General features: G+C 41.1%; 1 protein-coding gene across 6 annotated transcripts in view; it reads right to left on the bottom strand.

The window, feature by feature from the left end:
- Positions 1-1,350: 1,350 nt before the first annotated feature.
- Positions 1,351-12,612, bottom strand: part of slc23a2 (solute carrier family 23 member 2) — a 41,083-nt gene continuing 29,821 nt past the window's right edge. For all 6 annotated transcript variants that reach the window (XM_088294569.1, XM_088294577.1, XM_088294591.1 and 3 more), the window contains 9 exons: positions 12,521-12,588; positions 11,802-11,983; positions 10,128-10,248; positions 9,263-9,419; positions 8,446-8,593; positions 8,279-8,384; positions 7,729-7,996; positions 7,193-7,288; positions 1,351-6,747 (listed from right to left, as the gene is read on the bottom strand). In XM_088294569.1, coding sequence (XP_088150695.1) covers positions 6,479-6,747; positions 7,193-7,288; positions 7,729-7,996; positions 8,279-8,384; positions 8,446-8,593; positions 9,263-9,419; positions 10,128-10,248; positions 11,802-11,983; positions 12,521-12,588 — 1,415 coding nt within the window. In that variant the 3' untranslated portion in view covers positions 1,351-6,478. The remainder of the gene's footprint in view (positions 6,748-7,192; positions 7,289-7,728; positions 7,997-8,278; positions 8,385-8,445; positions 8,594-9,262; positions 9,420-10,127; positions 10,249-11,801; positions 11,984-12,520; positions 12,589-12,612) is intronic.

The following is a 12,612-nucleotide window of genomic DNA, read 5'->3' as shown; positions in this document are numbered from 1 at the left end:
CGAGGATGGTTGTTCGTCTTTGTGTGCCCTGCGATCGGCTGACAACCTGTTCAGGGTGTACCCTGCTTACTACCCTCAAGAGCAGCAGCTTTTTAGATTGTGGATGGATGTTTAATGTTATTTTCTTTTATGTTCAGTTTGACAGTAACCTTCAGGTGCGAGTGCTAAATCTGCAATAAACATCCTGAAGCTTGTTTTGCGAAAAACGGTTTCTCATCTGTTAACAGCATCTTGTAACGAAGTGAGTTGAGTCACTTGCAATCATACAGCCAAGTGGACAAAAGTAGACATGTGTGGATGTTCCACTTCATGTTGCTTAATGTTTTGAAGCAAGGTCGACCCACGAACATAGCCTATGCGGATGTTACTGGGCCACAACTGTTAGGGTAGCCATATTAATTCCGGTGTTGCAAAGCGTGCTACACTGTATGGACTTTTTCCTACTACAGAATATTTAACAAACCTCAACTATGTGTAAAAAAACACGGAACTCCATAGTAAACCGAGGATGCCCTATAGTAGAAAAACGTGCAGGATCAATTTAGCTAGAGGAGTAGAAATATACGGTTGGAGATCACATTGTAGCCCACCTAGGTCGTGAAAGCTTCATGCATTGTGGGGCTGTTTGTTCAGATGGAACTGAGGCCTTAGGCAAACTGGAGGGAATTATACAAATATTAAGCACAATTCCAAATAACAGTAAGTGTTTGCACAAAGTCTTCAGGCATTTGCAAGAGATGTTAGGTAAAGCCAACTAGAATCAAAACTTTATTTGGAATTAATCTGAAACACTTTAAATGGGGGCAGATGTGGGCTCCCTTCATGAGTTTCTCTTGGTTTATCCATCCATCCATTTTCTGTACCGCTTCTCCTCTCTAGGGGGTGCTGGAGCCTATCCCAGCTCGCTTTGGGCAGTAGGCGGGGGACACCATGAACTGGTTGCCAGCCAATTGCAGGGCACACAGAGACAAACAACCATCCGCGCTCACACTCATACCTAGGGGCAATTTACAGTGTTCAATCGGCCTGCCATGCATGTTTTTGGAATGTGGGAGGAAACCGGAGTACCCGGAGGAAACCCACGCAAGCACGGGGAGAACATGCAAACTCCACACAGGATGGGCGGAGCCGGGATCGAACCCACGACCGATGCTGTTTCTCACTGTGAGGCCATCGTGGTAACCATTCGGCGACCGTGCCGCCCTCTCTTGGTTTATCTTGGTCAATTTTTTTCATACTGCAAAAACTGGCATTGGAACAGGGGTGTGTAGACTTTTTATGTCCACTGTATGTACCATAAAACATTTTTAAATTACAAAATGACTGCGTGGAGAGAAAATTGGAACCAGATTAAATATTTGACATACTGTACAATTTTTTATTAATTGAAAGGAGGTGCATTGTTGAAAACCCATTCATTTTGGGACGTTCTCACAACTATTTCATTCGCATAGTGACATAGAATTTCCATGAATTTGTCAGTCATAAGTTAATAACTTGATCCTCATCAGTTGAAGTGAATAGATTGCAGCTTTGCATATGTGGAAGCAGAGGTCTGCACATAGATTTATCTTTTAGTATAAAATGAATAGAACAAAAACTTGTTACATTCTCTGACATCTTATTAAATAGTATTAAAAACAAAGATTAAACCATTTTTGTTGCTACAATTAGTTTTCACAATTTATCTTCCAAGACTTTAAGCAAGTTAAATATATATATACTCTATTCTCTAAAGTTTGCCTTGTTCTTTGATTTTGTATTCATGGTAACGTCTTAACAAAATGAAAGCAATTTTAAAAATTAAAAAAAAAAAAAAAAAAAAGAAAACTTCCTAACTTGCAACCCAAAAAGTCATGAAAACAGATCAAACATAATCATTTTCTTCCTTTAAATAAAAGTATAACAAACAGTGTACTTTCCAGCATGATTTAAGATTAAAAGTTATGATTTTTTTCTTACAAATATGTGCTTGCAAAAAAATTGTATTTAAAAAAAAAAAAACAACCAAAAACAGTCACAAAGATAGAACAGCAAAAAGATTATTGTACAAGTTGCATCCCCTTCACAATAACTGAAAGAGACTGATATCTTTGTATGCTTCTGGCCATCTTATTAAGAACCACCCACTGCTTCGTCACTAAACCAGTAAACATATCAATGAAGGAGGTCCAGTTTTGTACAGGTCATCATTTTTGGACACAGTTAGGTGCTCAGATCCAAATGAAGTTGTGTTCAGGCACGTCAAACAAAGTCGGTTTCCATGACAGCCGCAGCTTCGGTCGGCTCGTAATAAGTAGACCAGGCCTTTTGTTTTCTCCTGCGTCCATAAACGATGACGCTAAGAATCTCCGGGGAGGAAAACAGGTACACCAAACACAAGAGGACTTGCTGCAGGACAGCACAGGAAGGCGTGTGTGTGTGTGTGTGTGTGTGTGTGAGAGAGAGAGATAAGTGCCATTTGCACGAGTGTGAATATGACCGATGATGATGTTGTAGTCAAACATATGAAAATGTTTTTTTGCGGTTGATTTCAGCAACAATTGAACAGCTGAGTAAATTATGTGTTAAGAATTTGGATCATTGAGTGGAATTGATTAGAGTAGTTCTGCAAATTGTGATCAGGAGCCGTTATTACTCAACTGCAGGTGGGGAGGGCCTTTATCTGCACATCTTTTATTTATCTTTTTTAAGAAATATTGAAATGACAATAAACCGATATATTATAATGTAATGTTTTGCAACCATTATGCCGTGAGAGCTCTTCAGGTGTTGCACAGTAGTTTAAAGTGCACTTGTTTAATGCTAATGAATGATGGGAACCATATTCGTTATCCTCTGCGGGAAAAAAACTATTACTGTGGCTGACTGAGTTGAGAGCATCTCAAATTACAGTGCATCTGTTTGTCTGTATAAAACTGCCCCCAGGTGGCCAAGGCATGCACACAAGGAGGAGCAGCACAATGTCCATTGAATTAAAGTAAAATGAAATGTGGCAAAACATTTGACGTTTTTTTACATTCTATTTAATAATGTCATTAATGGATGTTTTTATAGAGTACAATATCATAAAGTGCTATTTTTCTTATTAAAAACACAATGGTTGTTTTTCTCCCCATAATCATTTCAAAGATGATTTGTGATGTTAGCGTTTTGAGTTACAAGCCTGATCACGGAACAAACAAGACTCATATTTCAAGGCACCACTGTAATAGCTTTGTATTCAATTGAACAGGTCCAGATTTACACAATGAATACTTGTGAACAAATTTCGACAGGATAATTATTTCAGTTGTTTGGTGGTGCGCTATGAAAAATATATGATTTGGCTCATTAAAGATAGGTGAAATACTGTTAAAGTGGGATGTGAAAGTGAAACTAGAAGATAAAAGTGGGGAACAAATATGTTTGAGAAAAAAAAAACAACAACACATACAATAAAATATTCAGCAATTATTCATGTCCCTGCACATGAGTGGCCACTAACAGTCAGGTAGTTGGAGAGTTAAGGCCCAGCAGTATTATGTGGTTCATGTGCCAGTCTTCAGGTCCGTTTGGAAAGCATTATAAGGTCAATGAAATCGTCTTGGCACCCTGAAAATGTTACAAAATAGTAAAAAGGCGCTGACATCTGGTGAGAGTTATTTATTCTCAACAGCAATAATGGCAAGTGATGCCTTGTATGGACAATGGTTCAATTTAACTGAAGCTGACGATGGCTTGTGGTGATTGTGAGCTTTTATAAGACAGGGCGGCGAATAAATCATAAATAAACTTTCAGCATTGTGCAAGCCACATAAAGACCTGCTTCAAAAGAGCTTTGCACACTAACATTCCTTCCATAAATAAAGAAATGACTTTACGAAACAAATAGAAAGGTAAGAAAAATGAAGGCTCGTTTTTATGGGAACGTCATTTGCTTTTTGTTTTTGGTAACAGATACAATTTAATAGCAACTTTTTGGTTCAGTAAAAAAAAAAAAAAACATTAACTGGATACAATATTTTGCACTTTTCAAGCAATTTAGTCTAATTGTGCTACCTTTTGTTGCTATTACCACTAATTATGCTGGATGAAGATGAAGACTGACAGCATGAGTGAAAAATGTTGACAGCATTGGCAACAGACGATCCAATCGAGCCAGAAAACAACATCCACAATTTCTTGTTCTGTTCGAGTTGCCCGATCCAAACTACAGTTGTTTCACAAAGTTGTAAGAGAGCTGGCGAATAGAGGGCTGGGCTGTAAAGTGACCCTGTAAACCAGTAACAGGATCCAAAAGAGGGTCAGAGAGCCAGGCAAACAGTCAGAGACATTGAAATGTGCGGGGTCAGCATTTACGACATGTCTCTGATAAGGCCACATGAGGTACAGTACGGAGTTAATGGGGAGGTCTGGCTCTTGCTGGAGTTACCTTCACTCACGCTATTTGGACTTGCTAATGTGATAAGATGTGGGATAATTACACTGATCAACAGCAAATGTTGCACTTTGCATTTTAAAACAATTCTTTACTTCTATTTCTAGGACGTAGTTTTGGAAATTTTTTAGTTGCGCCTAAAAAATATAAAAGCTTGCGCAAGACAAAGGTTTCACCATGCGTTAGCTATGGCGCTTCAGAAAAAAGAGAAAAGTTCACTTATATCTCTGGAAAAAAAAAAAGTAAAAATTAGTTGATCAGTGTTTTCGAGTCATTGAGAAAAGTGTCAAATTGCCTTGAAGTGATTGTGCCTCCAAGCCACTGAGGCAAACGCAGTGACAACTCCTCCGGGCAGCATTAATCTGCTCAGTCCAACACTGGCATTGAACCAAAAGTTCAGAACATCTTCAACAGAGCTTGCGCTTAACCATAAACCAGAAATGGAATGTGGTATGACAGATATCGAACTGGCTATGCGTTATTACGCAAACAATACAATTAATCTATTCCCACCACTTAACCATTTTCCGTAGGGCCTCATTCGGGTCACGTAGCCAATCCCAGGTGAGTTGGAGCAAGAGGCAAGGTACACCGCAGACTATTTGTTAGCCAATTGCAGGCCACAAATACACAAAGAACCAAACACAATCACATTCACACCGAACGGCAATTTCGAGTCTTCGATTAAGTAAAGTTTTTGGACTGTGGAAGGAAGCCAGTGCACCCGTAGACGACCCTCACAAGCACGAAGAGCAGAGACTAAACTCCACAACCCGGATTCAAATACCTAACCACAAAACCATTAGGCAGATGTGCTAACCATTTGCTATTGTGCCACTGTATTATGGTTTAATTATTTACAAAAGTGGCAATAAATAAGAAGGCCGAAGCGTATGATGAAATATCATTCCGTCTAACTCTCACAACTGAGCAACAATTAGCCTCAAACAAGTGCAAGACAAACTACAAGATAATGGAGCAAGAAACACCCCGGCTGGGAGGTAGAATGTTAACGGAAGTGAAATAGTCCACGTAACCGTGCAACACAGCGCCTTTTCCCCATCCGTCTTTCTGGCAAACGTTTGCCCACTTGACAAGATCACTCTAATGCTGCTGTGTAAGACGCTCCAAGGACAAAAATCAGTGTGGACTTTCTTTCAGAAACATCTTGGGTGGAAACAGCAGCCGGGGGTTTCTTTGTGGTTGCAAGACAGAAATATTTCTCTCCACATTTTTCAGAAGATTTGAATGAGATCCGAGTGTTTGTTCAGCTCAAGTTATTCATTATTGACTTTACTTATTACATGGGCAAATACGAGTAGCGGAAGTGAAGATGACTCCAGGAGGACTCCCATGAGAAGAGTCTATTAGCGATGTTGCCAAATTATCCCTTTTGTGTCGATGTTAAGATATATTTGTGGCTAATACTGACAACCGTAGTGATATGTAAACTGTGAAATATGACATGTGGAACTCAGATTTGTTTCGCGGGAAGTACCTAATTTTCCTCTGTGGGTTTTTCCGAGCCAAGCGTGGAGTGACATTCACAACTGAGGAGGCAGCAACAATCACAATCACGGCGCCGGGGCTAATGGCACCTGACGGCTTCGACCAACTATATGCGCTTCCTTGCTGTAGGGCTAAGCTAATTTTGGTAGTGCTGCTGGTGTGTGTGCATGTGGTTGCATACATGGCATTAAGTTTTTTTGCATAATTCTCAATTGGCGGATTTATTGTGTCATTATTGTATGTGGCAGTGTAAATGAATGCACGTAGCCATGACGTTAGTGTGCATACCAAGCACACATGAAAACACACCAAGCAGACGCTACATGGTAAGATCTTCTGGCGCATGTTGGCTGCAACTTGTATTGGCATGCTAAAAATAGCATAGTGGAAAAGGGCAAAAGAAATCAGACAGGCAGGCAGACGGACAGACAGACAGATAGAGACAGAGGCCGGTGCTTCACGTGTCATCCACACGCTCCCCAATCCTGCGCTGCACCATTGCATCCTTTTCTCTCAGTGTACCTTCCCTTGCTCCGCGAATCCACTACGCTACGCCAGACTCTCGCCGTGGGAATCCCCTGCCTCGCCTCCTTCCTTGCCCGCATCCCCCTGTCCGCCACTTCTCATGCAAGTTTGCCGCAGCCTCCCCCACTGGTAGCCGGCAAAGGTGGGGCTGATTGGAAGGTACTTGAAGATGGCGTGCCTGCGGATGAAGTCCATGCCAAAGGGCAGGTCATAGGATCGCATTCCCTCCAGCTCTGCGGCGCTGGGACCCGAGCCGCGCTTCAGCTTCCTGATGCCTCTCTCCTCAGGAGAACCTGACGAGAAGTGAACGTCATCTCCAGTCATTGTGTCATTTCAGCCTCCAGAACATGTAGTGGGCGTTGGAACGTTATTGGAACGAGCCGCAGTGTATCACTAACCTATACCAACGCAGTTGTGAAATTAGAGTGAATACAGTTATTTGTATGAAAAACACTAATACGTACATTTATTTTCATTATTTTATTTATTTTATGCTTGCAATGTTTCTGTGCATGTTAAAACAAATCAGTTTTTTTTTTAATAAACCGTGTACGTCAATAACTGTATTGTGCCTTCCCGTGCTCCGTGATTTATGTAGCTGCGCAAGCAAGCTCATTGTATACCCATTGAAATGTCAAATGTTGGTACTCTTGTAAGTCGAGGACCCCCAATATACATGGATATGACATCCATTTGACTATTTCTTTGAGGCAGTAGCTGGATAAATCAATTACTCACCTGGAATAGTATTGTCCAAAATAAAAGCAACCGAGCCTCCCACAAACATGGCGGTGGTGAGGAGAACGTTTAAAACTTGGTCAATCTCAACAATGCCTGAAAAAAGAATAACAAACAAAAACAAATTTAATTTCAACGGTAAGAGCCCAAGACTGTTTAATTTAGTGTATCTTACCTGAATTTACGAGAATAATACATACTTTAAAGGCCAACAGGGATAAAAAAAAAATATTGTAGCTCACAGCAAACAACCTTCCCTTCACAACTTTCATCCACACAGAAAATTAGAATAAAAAAAACATTTAATAAAAAATCTAGGTAGGAATTGATCTCTTGGAGTTGGTCCTAACTTAATGGTGTCCTCTGGTGGTGGCACGGATGTAATAAAATCTATTAATACCCCCATTGAGTTTACACGTATAGCAATCCAACAACCTTTACAGTATTTTTTTTCAACCCAAATTCCAAATAATGGATAGCATTTCTAACAATCAAGGCAAATCTTATGAGATTTGCAGTCAGTCCACTGTACCCACCTGTGACCAGCGGGTTCTGTTTGAGGTAGCTGGGCAGCATCAGACCAAAGAAGATGGAGAAACCCAAAACAAAGAGGTTCCTGGAAGAGTTGAGGTCGATGAACTGGAGGTTGGAAAGCCCCACCGCCGTGATCATGCCAAACAAGGTGCAGAACAGAGCTCCGAGCACGGGGTCTGGCAGGGAGGCGAACAGGGCGCTGAATTTACCCACGAGGCCTAGCAGCAGCATCATGGCGGCTCCGTACTGGATCACACGCCTGCTGCCCACCTGTGGACAAGACGACATCAGTGCCATTGGCCTCATTTATTATCCTTGTGACGTATTCACCAAGGTGCCCACTAAACCCTTTCTCGACTGATGGCACCCAGATGTTTTGAATTTTACTGTCGCCATCTTGTGGCAGAATATTTGAAGCCTTGAAAGACAAATTTTTCCTTCCAAGTCAAAGCTCATCTCATTTATTGGGGCACTCGTAACACAAGTTGCCACTGTATTATAAGATAAGTGTCTACAGTTGAAAGTTTGAATGATTGTTTGAGTGTCAAATACCTTAGTTATTCCAAGGACACCAATATTTGGACTGGAGGAGGTGGAACCATTTCCTGTCCCAAAAAGACCATCCAGCACACAGGAGATGCCCTCCACAAATATGCCCCTAAGAAGATAAAGATCAGAAAGATTCCTTGGAAAAATGATAGAGGTTTGACGAGGCTCACCTGTTGATGGCGTGGATGGGAGGAGGAGGAGCACATGACAACCGGGCGCAGGCATAATAGTCACCGATGGACTCGATGATGCTGGCTACTACGGCGCTCATCATGCCGATCACACCTGCAGCCGTTACACTCGGGAAGCCCCACTGGACTGAAAGATCAAAACAATTACTTTGAACCCACAGCTTTTCACGTGATATATGATCTACTGTTTATTGGATTATGCTAGTCTACCAAAATATGGCTAATGTGTAGCTGCATGATTTAAAGCAGGGCTGTCCAAACCTTTTCTACAAAGCGGTGTGTCATCTTATGATTTTGCGATTGAAAAAAAAAAAAAAATTCAACTCATTAGACAAGAGATGAAAGGCACTTTGACTCAAACCGGGTGAAAGCCAGCGATAAGAGCAACTAATATAGGCACGATGGCAGAAAGTGTGGTTACACTCTCACAACTTTCGGGAGTATATCACCTTGAAAGACTCAAAATTCATTATGTGCGCCAAAACACATGTTCTTGCTCAATCCTTTCCTTGGAAAACTCTTTCAAGTTCTGTTTCAAATCTTCGGACCTCCAACTCTTAATGTGGCTTTATTATCCATTCATGTATTATTAATTTATTCGTCACCTCTCACAAAACAAAAACATCATACTAGCAGAAAGGGAAAATTTACTGAATGATGTAGATTGGTGAAAAACAAAGAAGTTAGAGAAAACGTTTTCATCTTCTCTTCTGGCGAAAGAAGTAGAATGCCCTCCTGATTCAAAACGTACTTGAAGACTATGCTGTTGAACTGGTGGCTACAAGGTGACACTCACAGGGATAGGGGATCTTGAACCAAGGTGCAACTGAGAGAATCCCTTGGCGTGAGTCCGTCCGGGCATAGTAGCCATATTTGTCCTTTTCAGGTGGGAAGACGTCCGTCACCGTGAAGATGAAGCACAGGAGCCACGAAACCAGGATGGCCATGATGATCTGGGTGCAAGGCAAGCGAGAAAGGCAATCAAATACATTTGAACATTAAGCTAACACAAACAATTATGTGAAATGTCCTCGAGTTCATGGCAACAGTAGGGCAACAATTATTGCAACTGTGATAGTCCACTGGGGATGAAAAAAAGTTGAAAATTATTATATGGACTACGGCACATGAGTTCATCGAATTGCAACTATGGTAAAGTGCATCCTATGGCTAATAATAAGCAATAAATGTGTGATATGATTATATGTTGGTTATGCTTGCTAGTTTAGCAAAACACAACAACAACAAAAACATCAACAATCTATTCAGGCAGTGTAATTGGGAAAGACTTGGCCTAATCATGCCTTCAGCTAATTTACAACAATATTTATAATAGCTACAAATTCCTGGTTGATTTGGTAACGAGAAATTAAGGGCTGCAGGTCATCCTTTCGAATTTGTCAAAATTAATTATTATTTTCCGTGTTATTCCTGTAAAATAGATGCGACTTCAACGACGTAGACTATTGCTTCACTTCATGACCAGGAGATGGCAGAAGAAACACTGCATGGTGGCACGCATTTGCAACAACCCAACCTAGTAGTGACACAGGATGTAAATCAGTCTTGAGTAACAAATAAAATTCTTGTGCAATAATACTGTAAGAAAATCTGTCACAAACCTTTACGTAGCAAGGAGACAGACTTGAGGGTGCACTTACTGGGAACATTTTGAACACCTGCAGCCTGTAGGAAGTCCAGCCTTTCTTTGCTTTGTAGACTGGCAAAGGGAAGTGGACATTTCGGGCATACTGGGAGAAGAGTAGCACCAAGAAAATAGTCCTGCAAACAAGAATAACTGTTTGTTGAAAGCAAGAATGTTGCTTCTTGAGTGTTAAGAATCCTCATATAGTATACAGTCCAACTATGGAATAATCCTTTCAGCACACAAAGACAACCGGAGACATATAGTTGCTGTGCAACTTCAGTGACATATCAGCAAGCTCCATTGGGAACTGTCACAATCTAGTCAACCAATAAAAGAGGTAACGGAAAATATAACCTACCTCACAAGCAAATGTGTCACTATTCTTATGTATACAGGGCACTATACGGTACATTAATATACATGCTCAATTTCGTGAGCGTGCAACAGTTAAACCCTCGTAGGGTGCAGTGTCCTAAAACTTGTGCATGAATTGTATAAATACTGGGAAGAACTCACTTGAGGCCTCTTCTTTGGGCTGTGACTGATTGTTATGTACAGATGATTGCATTTCAATAACGTCTCAACGAGTTTAAACACATTTAACCTTGTATATCTGCAAAAGGACCCCGGAGGCCACCCAGACAAATCAATTAGCAAGACCGCTTAAGAAAGAGCAAGTCAGTGGCAATAACAAGCCCATTACAACGGTCGGGAGCAGCAACCCTGCAGCTACGGCACAAAGAGCCAGAACACAGCGACTGGGGATGTCACAACCTGAGGGAGGTACTTCGCCATCACACCATGGCATAATAGAAGATGCTCACATAAAGTTAGGGATGTTGTGTTTTGGGGTGAAATCTCAGGATTAACCTAAAATGCACTACAACCTTTCCAGGCGAACTTTGCATGCACACGTCCACATTCCAACTAGGAGGGGTAAATTTCACAACAGGTGTTTGATCCATGAATGCATTAATACATTTGCTGGCTCAAGACCAGACACAGTATTAAAGCAGTCAGTTCACATTTTAACATCCAAACCAAGACGACAGCTAACAATTGACCAACAGTACCTGGGTCGGTCGGTCGGTTAGCCAGAGTCAGAGAGATGATAGTCACAAGCGCAGTGCAGGAGAACAGCCAAGCAAGCAAACTCATCCGTTCTTTTAAGTTGGCAGATTTTCGGGTTAAGTGTTTGTATACTTGACAATACTCTTTGTGCTTTCGTTTGTGCACTTGATAAAATCCGATGTGATTAAAATGTTGCTGTTTATTAAAATGCCCAGTGAAAAGTAGGTCACTGAGTCGATGCCATAAAGCTTTTTTCGATATTTCTGTTTTTGCCAATGGATTTCGCAGTTTCTTTTGAAACAATTCACATATATTATATGCATCTCAAGATTGTGATGTTCATTATAAACGGATACAAGCAACAAAAGTTGAAATCCAAGACTGTGTGTTATTCACGGAGGCGCATTATACACAGACAATTTCGGTATTCAAAACTTTAGAGAGGGTCAAATAAGTTCACCTGGAAAAGTTATAGTGCATTCTATGCTTATTCTGAAGTTTTACCATCAAGCTGAATTCCCCAACCTTTTGTCTTTTTACAAGTCTTGCCTCTGTGTATGTCAAGTATGCATGCAGAGCCAGAAAACACAGCATACACGTAAATGTGTTAACTTACAGCATAGCAATACCCCAGTGTTTTCCAGCCCTCTCCCCTGCCGCCTGGAAACCAGAGAGGCCGATGAGGGCCACAGTGGGGGTGATGGTCAGAGGTCCGATATACTTCAACAGGAGCCCAGGTAGACCCAGTGCTCCGATACAGACCTCCACAAGAGATGACACAATGATCGCCCCTTGGATCTGAAGAATGTAGCAGTAAGTCATTTGGGGTTAAGTGTGTAGCACAATCCCACACTTGTCATAGATGTGAATAAAAGCAGTCATTATTCAACCGCCATCAATAACTAAAAATACATCTATGAGCACTGAGGGCTCTCCTGTTTGTCATCATTTGCTTTTCATTTTTTTTTGCCTGTAGATGGCTCCTGATGCTTAACGCTTGATTAATCAATTTGCTTGGTGTGACTCAACTTTCATATAAGTTTTTGAGTCGGAAAAAAACTGTCACTCAACTGTGTATGCGTAAGAAGAATATTCCCATGGGCATTAACAAACCACACAAAGTCATGTGTTTATGTGTTGGCAGCTCTCCAGCTACCGTTGGGTAAGCAGTTATTCAAGACATTTGATAACAGGTTATGATAATGTTTACTTTGGAGTCTTGTCTTTTATCCTCACATAATACCATTTTCATTTCCCATTTTGCTTTGGCTGTCATCCAACCACTTCCCCACAAAAGTTTCATGTGTGTGCATGTTTTTTTCCCTTAGTTCTCACTTCTCGTATCCTGGGATGCCAGATGTGATCTGTGTGGAGAATCTCTGTGCTGTTTGTCTCAAGTATCGCTAAGGAGAGAAAAACAAGAAGCT

This window comes from Idiotropiscis lumnitzeri, chromosome 1 (assembly GCF_059441095.1).
Source record: "Idiotropiscis lumnitzeri isolate Australia: NSW breed Sydney's pygmy pipehorse chromosome 1, RoL_Ilum_1.0, whole genome shotgun sequence".
In the NCBI taxonomy this organism is placed as follows: Eukaryota; Metazoa; Chordata; class Actinopteri; order Syngnathiformes; family Syngnathidae; genus Idiotropiscis; species Idiotropiscis lumnitzeri.
Note: the sequence above shows the minus strand (reverse complement) of the source record. Positions and strands in the feature narration are given on the sequence as shown.